The 19724-nt window shown below is 38.4% G+C and overlaps 2 protein-coding genes and 1 long non-coding RNA gene across 3 annotated transcripts in view; 1 reads left to right on the top strand and 2 right to left on the bottom strand.

Annotated features, from left to right (window-relative positions):
* Positions 1 to 1301, bottom strand: part of ldb1b (LIM-domain binding 1b) — a 33991-nt gene extending 32690 nt beyond the window's left edge. The window contains exon 1 of the mRNA XM_079597903.1: positions 1211 to 1301. The gene's annotated coding sequence lies outside the window, so the exon portion shown is untranslated. The remainder of the gene's footprint in view (positions 1 to 1210) is intronic.
* A 2669-nt stretch (positions 1302 to 3970) lies between these two features.
* Positions 3971 to 19724, top strand: part of LOC306990700 (uncharacterized protein) — a 16526-nt gene continuing 772 nt past the window's right edge. Inside the window, exons 1-11 of the mRNA XM_079597893.1 lie at positions 3971 to 4216; positions 5825 to 6088; positions 6173 to 6256; positions 10448 to 11567; positions 12818 to 12868; positions 13256 to 13336; positions 14009 to 14510; positions 15075 to 15245; positions 15361 to 15427; positions 17606 to 17727; positions 18607 to 18758. Coding sequence (XP_079454019.1) covers positions 4130 to 4216; positions 5825 to 6088; positions 6173 to 6256; positions 10448 to 11567; positions 12818 to 12868; positions 13256 to 13336; positions 14009 to 14510; positions 15075 to 15245; positions 15361 to 15427; positions 17606 to 17727; positions 18607 to 18758 — 2701 coding nt within the window. The 5' untranslated portion in view covers positions 3971 to 4129. The remainder of the gene's footprint in view (positions 4217 to 5824; positions 6089 to 6172; positions 6257 to 10447; positions 11568 to 12817; positions 12869 to 13255; positions 13337 to 14008; positions 14511 to 15074; positions 15246 to 15360; positions 15428 to 17605; positions 17728 to 18606; positions 18759 to 19724) is intronic.
* LOC306990705 overlaps positions 15163 to 19724 on the bottom strand; it is a 6450-nt gene continuing 1888 nt past the window's right edge. The window contains exon 3 of the long non-coding RNA XR_013795916.1: positions 15163 to 15264. This is a non-coding gene — a long non-coding RNA (uncharacterized lncRNA). The remainder of the gene's footprint in view (positions 15265 to 19724) is intronic.

Genomic DNA, 19724 nt, shown 5'->3' with positions numbered 1-19724 from the left:
TAACCTGAGCACTAGCGTATGAAGTCGTTATCAAACTCATCAGGGCTGCTCGATTATAACAAAAATACAAATCACGCTTATTCCGGTCAATATTGAAATCACGTTTTAACACAATTAATGGTGGGTACTGTTAAATAAGCCCCGCCCCTCAAGCTCATCTACATACACGGAGAGCCACGCCCACACCTCAACATCCAATCAACAACCGATGGACAGAATCAAGCCCCGCCCAACATGTTCCCTTTTCCCATAATCCATTACACTCGGATATTCGTCACAGTACGGAAGAAAAGATCTGTCGCTTGACAACCTTAACATCTGTTATTTACAATTTTTTATTAATTTATTGATATATTAGGCAATATTGCATATCTAATGCTCATCTATTCTATCCATATATTTCGATGACCTATGCCGTCATCTAACACTCACTTAAAGTTAATCTCTAAAAACACTAATAATTTAATAACACTGTTCGATGTAGGTTAATTTACATTTGACTGATTATAGTATTTATAGTGAGTGTGTGTGTCTGAGAGAGAGTGTGTGTGTGTGTGCGTGTATGTGTTTTTGTGTGTGTGTGTGTGTGTGAGTGAGTGTGTGTGAGTGAGTGAGTGTGTGTATGGGTGTGAGTGAGTGAGTGTGTGTGTGTGTGTGTGTGTGTGTGTGTGTGAGTGAGTGAGTGTGTGTGCGCGTGAGTGAGTGTGTGTATGGGTGTGAGTGAGTGAGTGTGTGTGTGAGTGAGTGAGTGTGTGCGTGTGTGAGTGAGTGAGTGTGTGTATGGGTGTGAGTGAGTGAGTGTGTGTGTGTGTGTGAGTGAGTGTGTGTATGGGTGTGAGTGAGTGAGTGAGTGTGTGTGTGAGTGAGTGTGTCTATGGGTGTGAGTGAGTGTGTGTGTGTGTGAGTGAGTGTGTATGGGTGTGAGTGAGTGAGTGTGTGAGTGAGTGTGTGTGTGAGTGAGTGTGTGTGTGTGTGTGTGTGTGTGTGTGAGTGTGTGTGTGTGTGTGTGTGTGTGTGTGAGTGAGTGTGTGTATGGGTGTGAGTGAGTGTGTGTGAGTGAGTGTGTGTGTGTGTGTGTGTGTGTGTGTTGTGTGTGTGGTGTGAGTGTGTGTGTGTGTGAGTGAGTGTGTGTGTGTGAGTGAGTGAGTGTGTATGGGTGTGAGTGAGTGAGTGTGTGTGTGTGTGTGAGTGTGTCTGTGTAGTCCTGTACCTCTTAGCTCTCTACACTCTTTTTAAAGCTCTCAGATCATGTTCCTCTGACAGACTCTTCATCGCGGTGTCCGTCTCACACTCGTGCTCTCAGGCTGTTCTGGGGCCAGATGATGATTTCTCCACACACACACCAGAGCTGCAGTGACGACGCTGGGATGCGGTGTCAGGTTAAAGGTCAGGGGTCGGACGAAGTTCTCTGCGGATCGTGTGCAAATACAGGAAACACAACATACACTTCATAATTATTATATACATTTCTTAAACTGATATGATAAATAACACACTTTAAAGTCACTGTGTTTTATATCGCAGTGGTTATTGTAAATGATTTATAGGTGCACATCATCATTATTGTGTTAATAATGTTGAATGAGAATAAGTTCCTCTTGCAGCATCTCTTCTCTTCTCTGATGACGTGGGCGGGGTTATAACCTGTCACTCACACGAGATCAGCCAATAGCAAACCACAACCATCCAATCAACTCCCCACAGACACAATCAAGCCCCGCCCACATGTGTTCTTGTTCCTGAAGCGCTTCACTCGATATACAACACAATAGAGAGAAGACCAGCGCAACTTCAGATTCATGTCAACTTTACAAAGTTTATTGAAAAATATTATTTTATTATATAATCATAAATATATATTATATAACTAATAATAAATATTATTAGTTTGTTTCATAAAAAACGTTCATGTCGAATTATGTATTTCCAAATGTACGATGAGTGTGTGTGTGTGTGTGTGTGTGAGTGTGTGACTACTGCATTTAATTTGAGAGGTTCTCTGGGTTTCTTGCCAAATTCTGAGAGGCCACGGATACGTGTGTGTGTGTGTCTACCTGTGTGTATGTGTGTGTACAGATAATGGAGATCTCTCTGTGTGTGTGTGTGTGTGTGTGTGTGTGTGTGTGTGTGTGTGTGTGTGTGTGTGTGTGTGTGTGTGTGTGTGTGTGGATAATGGAGGGTCCGGATAGATCCGGAAGGTGACCCACTTTCATGGAGCTTCCTTCTGCTTCACAAGACACACACACTGGCCCCGTTTCACAACATCGAGAGAGAGAGAGAGAGAGAGAGAGAGAGAGAGAGAGAGAGAGAGAGGAGAGAGAGAGAGAGAGAGAGAGAGAGAGAGAGAGAGAGAGAGAGAGAGAGAGAGAGAGAGAGAGAGAGAGAGAGAGAGAGAGAGATACAGGATATGAAAACTTAAAGCTACACTGTGTAGGAATTTCTCCCATCTAGCGGTGAAATTGTATATGACTACCCACTGAATATCACTTTCTAGCCCCTCCCATTCCGAGGGCGTTTTAACTCGTACGGTGGCCGTAATATTCCAAATCTGCCGGCAGTCGCAAGTAATATCTCGCCCTCACATTTGTCACGGCGCCGCTGAGTGTAAAACGCGAAGCCTGAATCTCCAGGTGTGTCCCTCTTTGGCTAATGTATTTCCAAGATGGAGGCACAACATGGCTTCCGCCATTCAAGCAGCTCACATATAAATGGCAGATTCACGCTTACGAGAATACTTGATTAGTTGGTAGAAGTAATTATACATTAATGAGCACCTATAATTTTGAAAGAACAAAGTGAATTTTGCTAAGAATCAACTTGCTTTTAAAACTACTGCAATTAGGCTACGCCGGTGCCTAAAAAGTCAAATATTGACTATGAGAATTTAACTAATTTTTGTCCTATATCTAATCTCCCTTTTTTTGCTAAACTTTTGGAACGAGTGGTTGCTTCTCAGTGGATTTCTCACTTAACTGAGAACAATCTCTTTGAGCCTCTGCAATCAGGCTTTCGTAAATTACTGGCTAGGGTCACCAATGACTTGTTAATTGCCTCAGATTCTCGCTGTCTTTCAGTTTTGATCCTACTTGATCTCAGAGCCGCTTCTGACACTGTTGATCACTCAATTTTAATTACCCGTCTTGAAACTGTTTTGGGGGTTTAAAATACTGTTCTTCATTGGTTTAAGTCATACTTTTTTTGATCGGAAGCAGTTCGTTGCCATGGGTGGTAAACCTCATTTAGATCGGAGGTTAATGTTGTGCAGTCTGGCGTCCCTCAGGGGTCAATTTTGGGCCCTCTTCTTTTTAATATTTATGTTTATCCTCTTGGCCAGCTTTTGAGATCACTTGGTATAAAATTACATTTCTATGCAGAAGATACCCGGATCTACATTCATTTTAGACCTAATGAAATTGTGCCTGTTCATTTGCTTTCTGAGTGTATTTCTAAGATGAAGGAATGGATGACAGATAATTTTCTGTTTTAACAGTGAAAAGACTGAGATTATGCTTGTTGGTTCACCCCACCATCTGCGCAAAGCTTAGTTAACTTGTCATAATTTCAATTTAGAAGGCTTTAGGCTATCATATTTTATACTTTTTATGTCATAATTATAAAGTCTTAATTTCAGCTTTTCATCTCATAAATATGACTTAGTATGTCATAATTATGATTTACAAAAGCAGATTTTTTTCTTATGTGACAGAAATGCTTTACTGTAAAATAAGATATTAATTCAAATGGTAATATGTGAACACATATTATGGAAATGCGGAGCGAAGAAAATTAAGTTTAGACTTAAAATAGTCCGTTAACTAAAAAATGTATGAGACTTGACAGAAAAATTGCTGATCTGCCCTAACTTACCTGAGAAAATCGTCCACTAGATGCCACTGCATTCCGTCATCCCAATTACAAAAAAATCCAATGAAATATGTAAAATAATAGTAATGAAGAATACCAAGAACTCTTCACAGTAAAACAAACGGTAACGGTAATGCGAGTTGTTGCCTAGTAACTGCAGCAAAGACCGTTGGGGTTGAAAGTTCGAGCTGTCATTTTCCCGGGAACCCTACACGTCACGTGACTCACCCGGCGCCTCGTGTGCAAGTCTTCTCTCCAAATCAAAATGGCGGCGCCGCATGGCGTAAAACTGAAGGATTTAAAGTGTGATTTTACGGACAACACAGCAGCACAAGCGCACCAGGACGCTCAGGTCTTATTTGTGTTTCTGTTGTGTATATGCAGATGTTTGTATGAAGGTTTAGTGATGACAGCATGTGTAGAAAAGACGCTCAGTATGTGAACACGTGGACGGGAGCGCGTGTCCGAGGCGGATGTGAAGTTATAAATCTCGAGAAATGCGCTATTGCAATCATATTAACAGCTCAAAGGCGGTTTAATTAGTTAGTCAACGTGTCTGAATAAAGTTTGTGAACTACAAGTTCTGATTTCAGCTGTTTAAATCGTCATACACCAGTATAGTATATATGCATTAAAGCTGAAACATGATGTTCAAAATATACACTGTCTAAAATAAAATGCATTTCTTTTAAGCCCATAAAGTGGGGAATATCACTGAGTGTTTGACAGATTACACTGAATCAGAATGAAAGGCCATTAAATGAATGAAATCAAAGAATATTTTACTTCTGCACGATCTTATTCGTCTCGCGTTCATCTTTGAACGAATGTATGAATTATTAGGTGAAACTTCTCTTCGATGTCATTTAATGCTCGTGTTTCTTATCTGAGTCTCCAGGTCAAATAACGCTGACGTGTCTCACACACACACACACACGCCTGTCTGTCAGAGTCAAGATTCAATCGGAATCAATGAACAATCTAAATTAAATAAACATTTTAAATGGAGTTTCGTTGAGTTTGTTCATTAGTCATGGCATTTAAACTTCTGTAAATCTGCTTTACTATTTAAAAATGAATTATTGATCTACAGATTTTTGTTTACGCATTTCTTTTCAGGCTATTTATTTTAAGTTCAACCAACTATTAAAACATAGTCAAATATATAATGGTAATATTAATTCAATTTCTTCTTATTATTTTTTTACTGTAAACTTATGCAAGTGTAAGAAGCTTCAGTACTACAGCTTTATTGTAGTACTAGTAATTATTATAGTAGCCTATATAGATAATTTTTTTTAATTCAGATTTCTGTACTTTTTTCACTCTTTATGACTTACTGAAGGATTGCGAGATATTAACTCATAATTGCGAGATATTAACTCATAATTGCGAGATATTAACTCATAATTGCGAGATATTAACTCATAATTGCGAGATATTAACTCATTGTTTGTGATATATTAACTTATTGTGTGATATTAACTCAGAATTGCGAGATATTAACTCACTGTTTGTGAGATATTAGGCTAACTCATAATTGTGAGATATTAACTCATAATTGTGAGATTTAAACTCAGAATTGCGAGATATTAACTCAGAATTGTGAGATATTAACTCTTAATGGTGAGATATTAACTCAGAATCGCAAGATTTAAACTCAGAATTGCGAGATATTATTAAGAGGAAAAAAGTTGCGATTTTATTTTATTCTGTGGCGGAGACAAGCTTCTATAGTTTTTAATATTTGTACCATAGTGACTTATAGTTTACTATTAACACAATATGAACTGCATTATTTTTCATTTTTGCCCTAGCATAATTTATTTATTATTTATATACAGTCTCTGTACTTTCCAGCTTTGACTTTACAGGAATATGGAGCCCAGAGTTTGTGGCCTGGGTTTAAATCCTCCTAATCCTATCCAGCATTGTTTTGTGTTTTGTGTTTTATCCACAGTTTGAATTTGGAAAACATGACTTTCCCATCTTTGATCTGGATGTTGGAAAGATCTCGGATGCTCTCAGTCTCCACGGAAGCCTGGATCCTTCGATTTTATCCATCTTTCAGGAGAAGATGGCGACTGAAAGTGTGGAAAGTGAGGCGTCGCTTCTGTCAGCGCTGAGCGAGATTTTGGACAGCGTAGACGTCGAGACGCTATCACCATTTGACGTGCTTCCAGACGCAGAGATTTTTTCAGCTCGGAAGGATCCAAACCACACAGTTAGTAGTCGCTTGTGTCTCAAGTTCTCAATATATGTAAAAACAATTGTTTAATTTGCTTTTGTCAAACGTTTCCCCTCACAGCTCAGGAATCTTCTGCATTCAGATCGAGCAGCGGCGCTTCAATGCCCCAAAATCTCACCATCCCCAGCTTCAAAGTCAGGAAAAGTGAGTTTCCTTTGCTTTATCCTGTTATTGACCGGATTCATGCGCAGTTCCCGTCTCCACAGCGCCACGGATGAAAGTGTTGAAGAGAAACTATATATTTGTGTAAATCAAACGGCTGAAACTTCTGTTCAGTCAAGTTTTATCTAAAGGACAACCGATAAAAAAAAAAAAATTAGTTAGATAACTGAACAATTGGCCAATTGGCAAAACGATTGGCAATGAAAATGATTGCAAATAAGACAAATTAAATTACTTAAAGTCCCCCTGTAGTCAATAATATTATCCCTTAAAACTCATCACCAAAATTACATATTAAAACCTTTTTTCCTTGCTAAAAATGTCTTCATGCCTTACAATATCTTGAATGTAACTCGACACCCTCGCCTCATTTAGTATGCGCGGTTCTATGAATATGCAGATGAGCCCCGCCTCCACTCACTCACTCAGAGATCCACTGGTGGACGATCACACGTTGATCTGATTGGTCAAGGTAGTGTGTGACGTCAGAAACACCAGCGATTTCACACCGTGTGTTTGAGACTGTCTTTGGTTCACTGCAGTTTTAAGCAGAAAATACTCAGCAATGCTGTCGACTTATGAACTTACACATGTGTGTGTTAAAGCAGATTAATAACTCCACATAGACACATGAACTGCATTAAAAGCTGGATTTAACACCACAGGGGGACTGTTTTTTTGGCCCTCTAGCGGTTAAAAACAAAACTGCATGTAGATGTAAAGGATCTCAAGCTAACGTTACTGTAGCTTTACCGATTAATAGACACTGTACTTCCTTGAAAATAACCTCCAGAACAACAACCATGATGATGATCTTCACAATAGATGATGCTTTACAGTGAACTCTTTTAGAGACCTACATATGACAATCTGTTCAATATAGTACTAGGAATGCACGATATATCGGCCACAATATCGGTATCAGTCAATATATGTTCATGTAATCATTATCGGCCTGATAATTAAATTTGGTCGATATATTAAAGCCGATAAATAATGTATTATTTCTGTTCAACATGATGGCTTTGAATTGCTCGAAATATAATGGGAATCACTTAAAAAAGGAAAATACAGTTAGGGCTGGGCGATATGACCAAAATCTCATATCACGATATAAGTCATCTCATATCCCGATAACGATATATATCACGATATAGTACCTTTTCTGTAAATTCAATCAATTAATAATTTATATATATAATTACTACATGGAAAATACTTTTAGCATATATCAAATAAAAGAAAAGTTGATATATATATTGAGTATATATTAAGTATATCCTCAATTTTTTTTTATATATATATATATATATATATATATATATATATATATATATTTTTTATATTCTCAAAAAAAAAATGGGCAAATGTTTGATTAAGAATGTAGAAATATAAAATATGAACGAAATTTAAAACACTTTTCAAAAACAAATGATTACAGGCCCAACATAAAATATTGCTATATAAAATACCAAATGTAAAAATTCAATGGAAGATGTTTAAAATGTAGCAGAAATCAGGGCTCTGAACCTGTTCAATGAACGAAAACAAACAAACGAAATTTTGACAGGAGCATAACCAGAACCGGAAACCAAATTAAATTTAATCGTTCTGAACAGACACGCTTATTTGAAATGACCATTACCCGGTTAACAACGTTATTTTATCGTTCTGTTAACTATTTTAATTTGCCAGTCAACCAATCATGTATTCGAATCAAATAGTACAGCCTGAGCAAATGTGATATTGACGCGCATAGCCTATCCAACGTGAGTGAAATGCCCATGCTCAGCTGTCAGTCATCATTGATAAGTCGCAATGGGAATGCGCTGGCGTTAGTTTTCCATACTGTAGGCTATGTCACCAACTGTCAAAAAATTAGGCCTACATTTCAGTGAAAATGAATAGCAGGTAATATGCAACTTTTTGTTTTTTGAAACCAGCGAAAATTGCAGGATAGTGTAGAACATGGATCCACACAACGTCACATCACGCACTTAAAGCGCTTCTGTGAACGGAGAAAACAGAATAAAGCTAAATATATAAAACTAATATATAGGCCTATATGCGAAATATAGGCTATTTGCCTTAAATAATTACAGATTAACAAAACGAAAGGAAGCATTTTGCTGAGCTTCGGATCATGCGACAGGGTCCAAAGTTCACAAAAAGGAAACCGAGATGTTAGAAAAGGGAATCGAGCTTGTTTTCTGTATTTTACGGCTTTACAGTTTTGAATCATTTTTTGCTTCTATCCGTATGACCATAAATTACGGAGTAACGGATTCCTGTTCCTGTGATCGCGCCGACGCTTCACGGCACGCGCACACGTTATTGCATTGCTAACTTGACATAGCAGCATGTTCATTATCAAAATATAATAGTCAACCAAACATAAAGAAATTTTACCAAATCATGTTCAGGCTACAGAGGTAGCCCCTCATTTAGGAACGAGCTCCTCGGTTTGTCCCGGCTGGTCCTGCTCGGAAACACCCGGAATTGAATCACCCTTCACTCGCCATGTTATTCACGTTTCTGCCTGCATTCTCATGGCGGCGTGTAAGATTGCAGTCCTCCAAATTATGAAAAAAGTTTTGCCGTAAACAATGTTTTTTGCGACACCACGATATGAACGATAGAGCATAATATGAATCGATAGACTTTTTATATCGTCCATCCGATATATATCGTCATATCGCACAGCCCTAAGTAAAGTGCAGCACAAGTCTGTCATATCGGCTACACAACATTATAATGAGAATATTATAATTGTGTGCTTGAGGCATGGCTTTTAATAGTGAGACTTGTTTTTGTAACCAGGCTCTCAAAAATTACATACAATTTTGGATTTAGATTCATCGGCCAATATATCGGCTTTCAAATGTAAAGAATTATCGGTATCGGCGCATCCCTATATAATACATTACTCTCCTTTTGAATAATAAAAACACCATCAGGTGAAAAAGACGTACTATTAAATGTATTAAAAATGTACTTGAGTATGTTTTTAGTATACTATAATACATCTTTAATGCTGCGTTCACACCAAACGCGAATAGAGCGTCAAATTCGCGTCTAGTTTGACGCTTGAACATTTTGAATGCATTCGCGAGTCCGAGGCGAAGTCCGCTTCTTCTGGGAGGGGCCAGTGCTAGGCGGTTCTGTTTGCAAGAAAGGCCGTGAAATTTAAAAATACTACTGTTATTTTGTCACGAAATGTAGTTTTAAGAGTTGTTCAGTCGAGAATGTAGTTGTTTAAAGCTCAAATCTGTGGTTTGTTTATAAAGATAGCGCCTATTTAAAAAAAATTTATCTGACGTTTCGGAGTTGTGAGATCCAGGCGATCAGCGGCGCTCAGCGCTCATGTAACCCGCTGGAGCAGCCTCACCTCGGCTAGTGCTCCTGACGTCTGCCGCTGCTAAACCAGAAATGTTTAAATTCACAATCTATAGCTTCGGTTCTATTATATGAAACATATAAGTTAAAATACATTAATGACTCGTTATAATGTAGGTCAAACGACTTCTTTAGTTATATGAGTTTTTCTTCATCTCGTTCAGAAATGTAGCCTACGACTGCAAGTGTTCAGTGTCACATTAACATATAGCTGAACAATGTCATTCCTTCTTTCACGCAGGTCATATTACAAAATAATTTATTGGGGCCAAACATTTAAAATGACATTATAAACTGAAAAGCGGGCCTGCCCCCGTTTATCACGTCACTTCACCACGTGACTGCAGCAAGCAGGCTCCTGATTGGTTAATGCGGCGAGAATTATCGCCAAAGTTAACATTTTTAAACTCGGGCGTCAGATGCGAATTCGCGTCAAACACGTGATTGCACGAAGCACCACTCGCTCCAGACGCTCAATTCGCCTCATTCGCGCGTCATTTGCGCGACTGAAGCGAATTCGCGTCTACTGCGCCTCGCTAAACGCCTCATTCGCGCCGCAGGGCCTCCAGACGCGCGTAAATGCGTCTTTACATTGACTTAACATTGAAATCACTCAATGTTAAGTCAATCAAACGCAGCATAATACATTTAACATGTCGCTTTTACAACATTTCAAATCCCTAAGCCGAAGAGGAAGCTCTAGGCACCGATCAATCGGCAAAAACAATATATCAGCCAACCTCTAGTCTTATCCCAGTGTTGTGTTTTCTCCATCAGGAGCTGGTAATATCGGACAGACAGTTGAGACCCCGTCGCCATTTGGAAACCCAGAGTAAGATTTCCCAGCGAGCCGAGGAAGAGAAGAACCCGAGAGAGACCAAGAGGAGCGCGAGAAGCTTTCGCATCGAGTCCGACACCATATTCCCACAAGACGAACGTGAACTCCTGGCGGATTTAGTGAGACACATGCATCCGTACTGCATCAGGCCAGATCTGGAGAAAGAGAAGGAGGTCCATGTGTGTGTGGAAGAAGAGGAAGAGGAGGAGTTTGTAGATGTGGAAGGTTACGAGGAACCGGAAGACGACCAATCAGGACAAGGACTCGATCCACAAGCAGAAAGCGGCTCGTCTCTGATGTCCACATCCGAAGAGGATCGGGATGAAGATGCGTGTAGAAACAGGACAGACGAAAATATCTCGTCTTTAGACAAAAGTGTTTTGGTGAGGACTCCTCAGCGAAGCGCTCTACTCAAAACCAGGGAAAAAAACAGGAAAACGGTGACATTTGCAGTCAATTTAACCTTCGTTCACGAGATTCCACCTGACGACGAGTCCGATTCAGACTCGGGATCCACATCCTCTAACAGTGACATCACTTCCCCTCAGAAGCCCAAAGCACTCAGTCTGCAAGAGTACCGTCTCCTCAGGCAGAACACACAACCTCGTGAAGAGACACGAATGGACTATCGGACGAAATGGCCGTCGCTTCCCGACTTTCCCAGGGAGCTTCCGGCCATTCTGCCGGATTTGTTTAAAATGGGCCGGAAGTTGAATCTAAACACACATTGCGGTGCGATCGATAAAGCTCCAGCTGTTGAGGTGAAGATATCGGCATCCCAGCCACGAGAAATCTCACGCTCCTCGCATGTAAAGCTCCGAGCGCCCTCGGATCTGTGCACTGACCCGCCAAACCCGGTTCTGGTGCGCTTGAAACCCACACCATCACCGGGGGTCCACACGGCGCCGGCGCTGACACACTCAAAAGCTGATGTTTGTGTTTCTTGTGAAGAGGTTCGACCGGCTGAGGTCGTGCCTGTGATCATTAAAGCTACAGGTTCACCGACGCGAGCCGGATCAGAACCAGGACAGCAGAACCAGACCGCGTGTGGAGAAATCGGTGAGCTGACCGTCCTGTGGGGTTTGAACGGACTTTTAAACTATTAAAATGCTTTCAAAGCAGGGTCATTAAAACTAAAACAATTTATAAAATAAAACTATTTTTGTTACTTGGAACAAATGTTATACAACTTATTTTATTTTATTTCTCATTTTCATTTAGTTGTATTGGATGTAAAAATTTAATGAAAACTAAATAGACTAATTTTATTAAAAAAAAAAAAAAATCTAATAAAATGATACAAATATAACAAATGTTACTAAAACTGAATTTTGAAATTAAAACGGAAAATATCAAATATATTGAATTTTTATAAAAATTATACTAGAATCTAAATAGGCACAAATAACAAATAAAATTACAATAACAACTAAATTACTCAGTAATTTAATTTAATTTAGACAGTAAAACCGGAGTTTTTGCCTTGCGACGTCAAAGTTGCGCCGTTATCCGCTGTGTTTGACGTCAGATTGTGCGCCGCTGACGGCTTCTGATTGGCCAACGTGGCTTTACGGTTAGGGTTATATCGCCGCCTGCTGGTGTGGAATGCTCTTGACGGCGCTTGATAGCGTGTTTTTGCGTTTTCATGTAGACGGAGATTTTTTCAAAAACGCAGGAGGAAAAACTCCGGTTATAAAAATACCCGTGTCCGTGTGGACATGGCCTAAAAAAAAAAAAAAAACTAGAACCTAAATAGACAATAAAAACTAAATAGAAAAAAACAACAAACTAATAAAAATGAAAAAAACACCAAAAAAAAACTATAACTAAAATATGAAAACATAAAATTTATTTACAAAAACTATCATAGAAACTTGAAACTAAATAGACAATAAAAACTCAATAGAAAAAAATCTAATTAAAATGACTAAAACAACTAAATGACTAAAACTATGGAAAATATTGTAAAAATTGTAAAAAAAAAAATATATATATATATAAACAAATAGAAACAAGAAATTAAATAGACATGTGTCCCTGAGCAAGACACTTAACCCCTAGTTGCTCCAGAGGCGTGCGACCTCTGACATATATAGCAATTGTAAGTCGCTTTGGATAAAAGCGTCAGCTAAATTAATAAATGTAATGTAAATGTAACAAGGAAAAATCGAGAAAAGACAAAAACAAAAAACATTCAAATTCAAATGAAAATTATAAAACAAATTTTTTTTTTTAATAAAAGCTACAATACTTTATCAGTGATACTATAATAACAGTTTCAAAACATTCATGTTGTGTTTATTCTGCAGGAATTGAAGCCACCGATCTGACCAGCCTTCTGGAGCAGTTTGAGACTCAAGGTACGTAATAAATGCATGTTTTGTTTATGATTATGAGTAACCGAATAGACAGATAAGATCCGTGTGCTTTATCAGCCCTGAATCATTTTCATTCCATAAAAGCTTCATGAACTGATCCTGTCTGAATGTTTGTCTCCCGGCACAGAACACAATATTGTCTCAGATTTAATGCAGTCAGAGACGCACGCGATATTAAATCACAATCGTTAAAGTTGTGATTGAAGTCCTGTAATGGCTTAATAGCTTTTGTAGAACAGCTGGAATTAATAATGTCTAAATCTCTAGAAACACAACCGGACGTCACAGGGAATTATTATAGCAACTGACTAGTTAATATTTGTACCGTAAATGTGGATTCCTCAGTCGGGTTGTGTTGTTTCTCTGCAGCTTCTGAAGGGCAGAATCTTCCGGAAGTTTCCCGGGATGAGCATCAGGATCGACGGCCGACGGATCTCAGTAGCACTGCAGGTCAGAGGTCATATCAGAGTTAGTGTCTGATCACCAGCTGTCGGGGGGGAACCTCATATCTCCATATTTCATCATTTTTATTTTGTTCATAAATTAGGGATGGACAATATATCGGCCTCCATATCGGTATCTGCCGATATATGTTAATTTTTATTGTTAGCGTTATCGGATTTGGATTGGACTTTAATGGTGAGACTTTTGTTTTTGTAATCAGGCTCTCAAAATTCGCTAAAAATTTGGATTTAGATTTATCGGGCAATATATAAGTTATCGGCTTTCAAATTATCGGCCAAAATGTTCATATCGGTGCATCCCAATCATAAATCATTACTATTAGTCACTCTTTACGTCTGTCTGTCGGTTTTTCTAATATTTAACAAATGAAAAGTATTTTGCTTGAAAAGCTTGTGACAGTGACTAAACCTCATAACTCCATTGGCTCCTCAAACTGTCAGTCAAACCTCATAACTCCGCCCCCTCCTATATGTCGCTGCTTGTTTGCAATGCAATCGTGAATAAAGAACTGGTTGTCTGAATAACTACAGCTTTTCTTTACTCAAGAAACATATATATATATGTATGTCTGTGCAACAATTAATCACATCCAAAATAAAAGTTTGTGTTTGTCATAATATGTGTGTGTATAGTTTATGATTATTTGTTTCTCTCCAGGACTAACTCCACCCGCCACACCTCCACATCAGACCTGGAAGCCCCTGGTGTCCGTCAAATCCATGAAGGCCAGCAAAACCATTCAGATTATCGAACCTCGCCCATTGCCGCCCAGCAAAACTCATTCAAAACTTCCCAGCTTCACTCCTGCGTCGAATCCCGCTCAACTTTTCCTGGATCACGATTACTGTGGGATTCAGGGGAGCAAGACGTCGTTCGACTCGGGTTCGAGTCCTTGCGATTACAGGGTGTTGTTGTCACCTGACAGCTCGCCCTGCAGGATAAACACGTTCGAGGAGGCGGAGTCTCTGAGGGGGAGGGGTTTGCGCTTCTCCGCCCCCTCTCCGATCCCATTGGACCGTGGGAGGAGGAAGAGGCGGGGTTATGATGGAGGATACCGACGCTCCAGCTCACGGTCATCTTGCTCTTCTTGTTCTTCATCATCATCATCATCGTCGTCGTCGTCATCTCGTTCCAGGTCTCGTTCACCACCCAGAAAGAGGTAAACGGAAGCTGTTGCTGCTAAAATACAGTAAAAATGTAGTTAAAATAATCACCATCTCATCTTTGATCACCAAAATTACATTTAAATGCAAAAATACATATCTTTATGCTTTAAAATAGCTTGAATGTAACTCTACACCCTTGTCTCATAAGTATACGCGGTTCTATGAATATGCAAATGAACCCCGCCTCCACTCACTCACAGCAGCTCAGAGATCCACTCGTTAACGATCACACGTAAAATAAAAACTGGATTCCCACCACAAGATTTAACAAGATTTTAGTACTGATGCAGTCGAATCAGTGAACGTAGATTTACACACACAAAAAAAAATATATATATATATATACCAATACACACATGTAAAATGTGTAAATGATGTAAAAAATTATTAAATTATTAAAAAGAACTGAACATTTCATTAATGATGCAATCAAATTAAAGTTTTCAAACTCTCCAACTCTGCTGTTTTTGCTACTGAAGTTTAATCTGAACACTATAAAACATCTCGTAAAATGAAATCTGTTTAATGTTAAATTTAATCTGATAATGTTTAATCAGGTACAGGTCCAGGCATTCTGGAAGCAGTTCTTCCTCGCGCTCCAGTTCACCTTCTTCTTCTCCTCCTCCTCCTCGCGAGCGCCGATCCAGATCCCGATCTTTATGTGGCTCTCGGTCCGGTTCACACTCGCCGGAGCCGGACTGGAGTGAGTCTCGCTGCACATGGAAGAGGTCAGTGGGAAAACTAGGGCTGGGAGGAAAAAATCTAATTCACCGAACTATTGCGTTTCTTTTGTTTACGTTTTTCTTCTCGTGTTGCATTGAGTCTAAATCTGTTTTTCCTCAGTCGCAGACAGAAGGAGTTGAACCGGCTTCGGGAAGAGGCTCGCAAACTCCGCCAGCAGAAAGCCATCGTAAGTCAACCATTATCACTCATCAAAGTCAAGTTTATTTGTGTATATATGTATGTATATTATGTGATCCTGGACCTTAAAACCAGTCACATGGGTAAATTTTTTACATTCTGAAAGTTGAATAAATAATCTCTCCATTGATGTGTGGTGTGTTAGGATAGGACAATATTTGGTCGAGACACAACTATTGAAAATCTGGAATCTGAGGAGCAAAAAAATGTAAACATTGAGAAAATCTCCTTTAAAGTTGTGCATTTATGTTCACGATTGTGCTGCATTCACTCACAAAAATACATGTTTTATATATTTACGGTAGGACATTTACTAAATATCTTCATGAACATGATCTTAATATCCTCATGATTTTTGGCATAAAAGAAAAATGGATAATTTTGACCCATACAATGTATAGTTGCTATCGCCACAGATATACCCGTGCGACTCCAGACTGGGTTTGTGCTCCAGGGTCACACACACACACACACACATATATATATATATATAGTTAATAAACTGCAGAAGGAATTATAACTTTTGTTAGATCAGGGTATCTGCACATTTTTTAAAGTCAAATTTAAGGCTTTTTAAGACCTTTTTAAGACCTGAAGAAATAAAAATTAATACCGTACATTAGGGGTTTGCAATATTAACAAAAATATATCTCTATTTTCAAAGTTTTGTTGATAATAATCAGATGATATTTTACTGATTTTGTACTGGTACCATGGCTGGTTTAGGCCTGTTGTTGACAGCAGACTCACAAAGATATTCATATTTAACATATTCTATCTATGCAGTGGTCAGTTCACAGTAGTGACTGAAATAAAAAAAATTATTAAGGAGCAATATTTGCCACCTTAGATTGATTTCCAGGGGCATTTTCACCTAAATATGGAAATTATTTCTAAACGTATTTAGAGGTATGCATCACCTTTTATGTCAAATTCTAACATTCAAATTAAATTCTATTAGAATAAGACCGTACCACTGTCAAATTAAATAATTAAATTAAAAACCATCCTTGCAGTGCAGAGGTGACACAGAAGCGGCATCCGAACTGGCATTACTATATTTACACTTAATTTGCAATTGCATAAATAAAGCTATTCAATATTTAAATATGAAATATTTTATAATTTTAACATTTTAATTAAAGGGTACTTTAAATATGCAACTAAACCCGCCAGTAGGTGGCAGTAAGTCACTGTCTTAATAAGCGAGTTGTTGGAGTTTTATTCAACCGATTTGTTCAAACGGCCGATTCATTCATTGAATCAAATGATTCGTTCAAAACGCGGATTTCAAATTTTTTTTAAAGAATTGCTGTCTGTTGGACTACAGTTTCATTATAAAATTCTCGTCGGCAAAATAAAGGGGGAAACAAACAATATTGACAATATAAAAAGTAACACACAATGTTAACTTTATTGTTAATTTAACTGTTGTATAAAATAAATAGCACATTTGCAATTGAGCACAGGAAAACGGCACTCTTGCTCGTGATATTCTAATATAACAACATAATATGATATAAATATAATAAGACAAAAACTCATTTGGGGACATACCTATAACTGCACTGACACATCACGCAGTGAAAGCAAGCATGAGAGACAAACGCGATGTCAGCTCGAACTCGCGGTGCCTCGTACGTAACGTTAGTTAAAACAATGATTACAATATCATCATAGTTTATAGACAATCCTAAGCACAAAGAATGAACTTACTATTGAACTGACATTTACTCGTTCTCTTATCCTCTCCTCTCGCGTGCAGGAGACAGACGCAGGCTAATACGCTGCCGTAAATGACGCGAATTGTCACGTGAACAAGCAAATCCACAAAGATAGAATAATAAAAATAATACGTACGCTAATTAGATAGTTTTCATTTGGAAAGCATTTAGATACGTCGTCAAAGTGTCATCTAAAATTTAAGACCTTTCATAGGTAAAAATAAGACTTTTCATAAGTAAAAATAAGACTTTAAGACTTTTTAAGGCCTTAAATTTTAAATATCGAATTTAAGACCTTTTAATACTCGGGGACCCTGTAGATTTTTGTTTGCATAAGGAAAATACGGAGGATCTTTGGATTTGATTTCTGTTGTTTATCTGTACTCTATATATCTCTCCAATAAAAAGGGAGGCTAATGTGTGTGTGTGTGTGTGATCCTCAGGAGGAGCGTAGGGTTGTGTATGTGGGAGGAATCCGCAGAAACATGTCGCCTTCAGACCTCAAGGATCGCTTCTCGCTGTTCGGGAAGGTTGAGGATTGTACGATCCACATCAGGAGTCGCGGGTGAGACTCACAAACTCATCACGAGAAGCGCTCGAGCTTCAGTGTCGGTTCTGTACGCTGACGATCAAAAGCTGTGGATCGAAAAATACAAAATAGTGTATTTAAAAAATGTAAATCATCAGTTTTCTATGTGAATATACAGTAAAGTGTAATTTATTCCTGTGATCAAAGCTGAGTTTATCATCATTACTCCAGTCTTCAGTGTCACATGATCCTTCAGAAATCAGTGTAATATGATGATCTGATGATCAAGACACATTCATTATTATTATCAGTGTTGAAAACAGTTATTTACAAAAAAAAAAAAAATCAGGATTCTTTGATGAATAGAAAGTGAAATAAAATCTTTTGTAACATTATAACTTTACTGTCACTTTTGATCAATTTAATGCGTCCCCAAAAAATGGAATAAAAATTCTTACTGACCCCAAACTTTTGAACGGTAGTGTTTAATGTTACAAAAGATTATATTTCAGATTAATGCTGTTCTTTTGAACTTTCAATTCATCAAATAATCCCGAAATAAAAATGTAAATAACTGTTTTCCACACTGATAATATTCATAAATGTGTCTTGATCATCAGATCATCATATTACACTGATTTCTGGAGGATCATGTGACACTGAAGACTGGAGTAATGATGATAAACTCAGCTTTGATCACAGGAATAAATTACACTTTACTATATATTCACATAGAGAACTGATGATCTACATTATAATAATATTTCACTGTTTTTACTGTATTTTTGATCAAATAAACGCAGCCTTGCTGAGCAGAAGAGACTCTTTCAGAAACATAAAAAATCTTACCAATCCCAAACTTTAGACTGGTAGTGTGTGTTCTGTTCTCAGTGTGTTTCTGTTCCCTCCTTCTAGAGATAACTACGGCTTCGTCACGTATTACAGCCGAGACGACGCTCACACTGCCATCGAGAACGGGAGTAAACTGAGGCGCTCAGACGAGCTTCCCTTCGACATTTGCTTCGGCGGCAGACGCCAGTTCTGCAAATCCAACTATGCAGATTTAGGTTGGTCTGAATGACTGATATTTGCTGATATGAGCAGTAATACATTGTCTATCAAGCCCAGAATTAGGGCTGCACAATTGAGCCTTCGCAGGGAGTTTGATTGACAGGCGATCTGACCAATCATAATCCGCCATTTCTGTCCGCCAAAGCAGTCAGGAGAGTTAGTAGATTACCGTTGGAGGATTTGAGCTTGAGAAGCGGAGTGTACTGACGTCTTTCCGCGATTAAAACAACATTCCTTCTGATGTTCATTCATGTTTATTTGATGCTGTAAATGAACTAGAAGGAAGAGATGATCGTTCACGAGCGGCTTTAACTGAGGCAGCGATCTGTCAGACACATTAAAGAGACACAAAACACAATTTATTGTTTAAATTTCTATAAAAAATGACCAAATTTGAAGGTCGAGACTGTTTCATATCTAAAGTAAGCTGGTCTGTGTCTGTCAGTGTCTCTCTGCTCCGCGTGTGTTTTTCACTGTGAGAACGTGTGGCGTGAGAGAGGCGTGGCTTGTCGGACATAGCAACAGTAACTAAAGGGGGCGGGTCTTTGCGAACGATGCACTGCGATTAAATGTATTAAATTAAAATGTATTAAGTCAATAATTTTATCCCTTAAAACTCATCTTTGATCACCAAAATTACATTTTTAAAGTTTGTTACTTAACAAAAAAAGTGTTTGTCTTAAAATATCTTGAATGTAACTCGACACCCTTGCCTCATTTAGTATGCACTCACTCACTCACTCAGAGATCCACTGGTTGACGATCACACGTTGATCTGATTGGTCAAGGTAGTGTGTGACGTCAGAAACACCAGCGACTTCACACCGTGTGTTTGAGACTGTCTTTGGTTCACTGCAGTTTTAAGCAGAAAATACTCAGCAATGCTGTCCACTTATGAACTTACACATGTGTGTGTTAAAGCAGATTAATAACACCACATACACACATAAATTACAGTAAAA

This window comes from Phoxinus phoxinus (genome assembly GCF_949152265.1).
Source record: "Phoxinus phoxinus genome assembly, chromosome: 22".
Taxonomy (NCBI): domain Eukaryota; kingdom Metazoa; phylum Chordata; class Actinopteri; order Cypriniformes; family Leuciscidae; genus Phoxinus; species Phoxinus phoxinus.
This window is presented reverse-complemented; position numbering and strand designations above follow the sequence as displayed.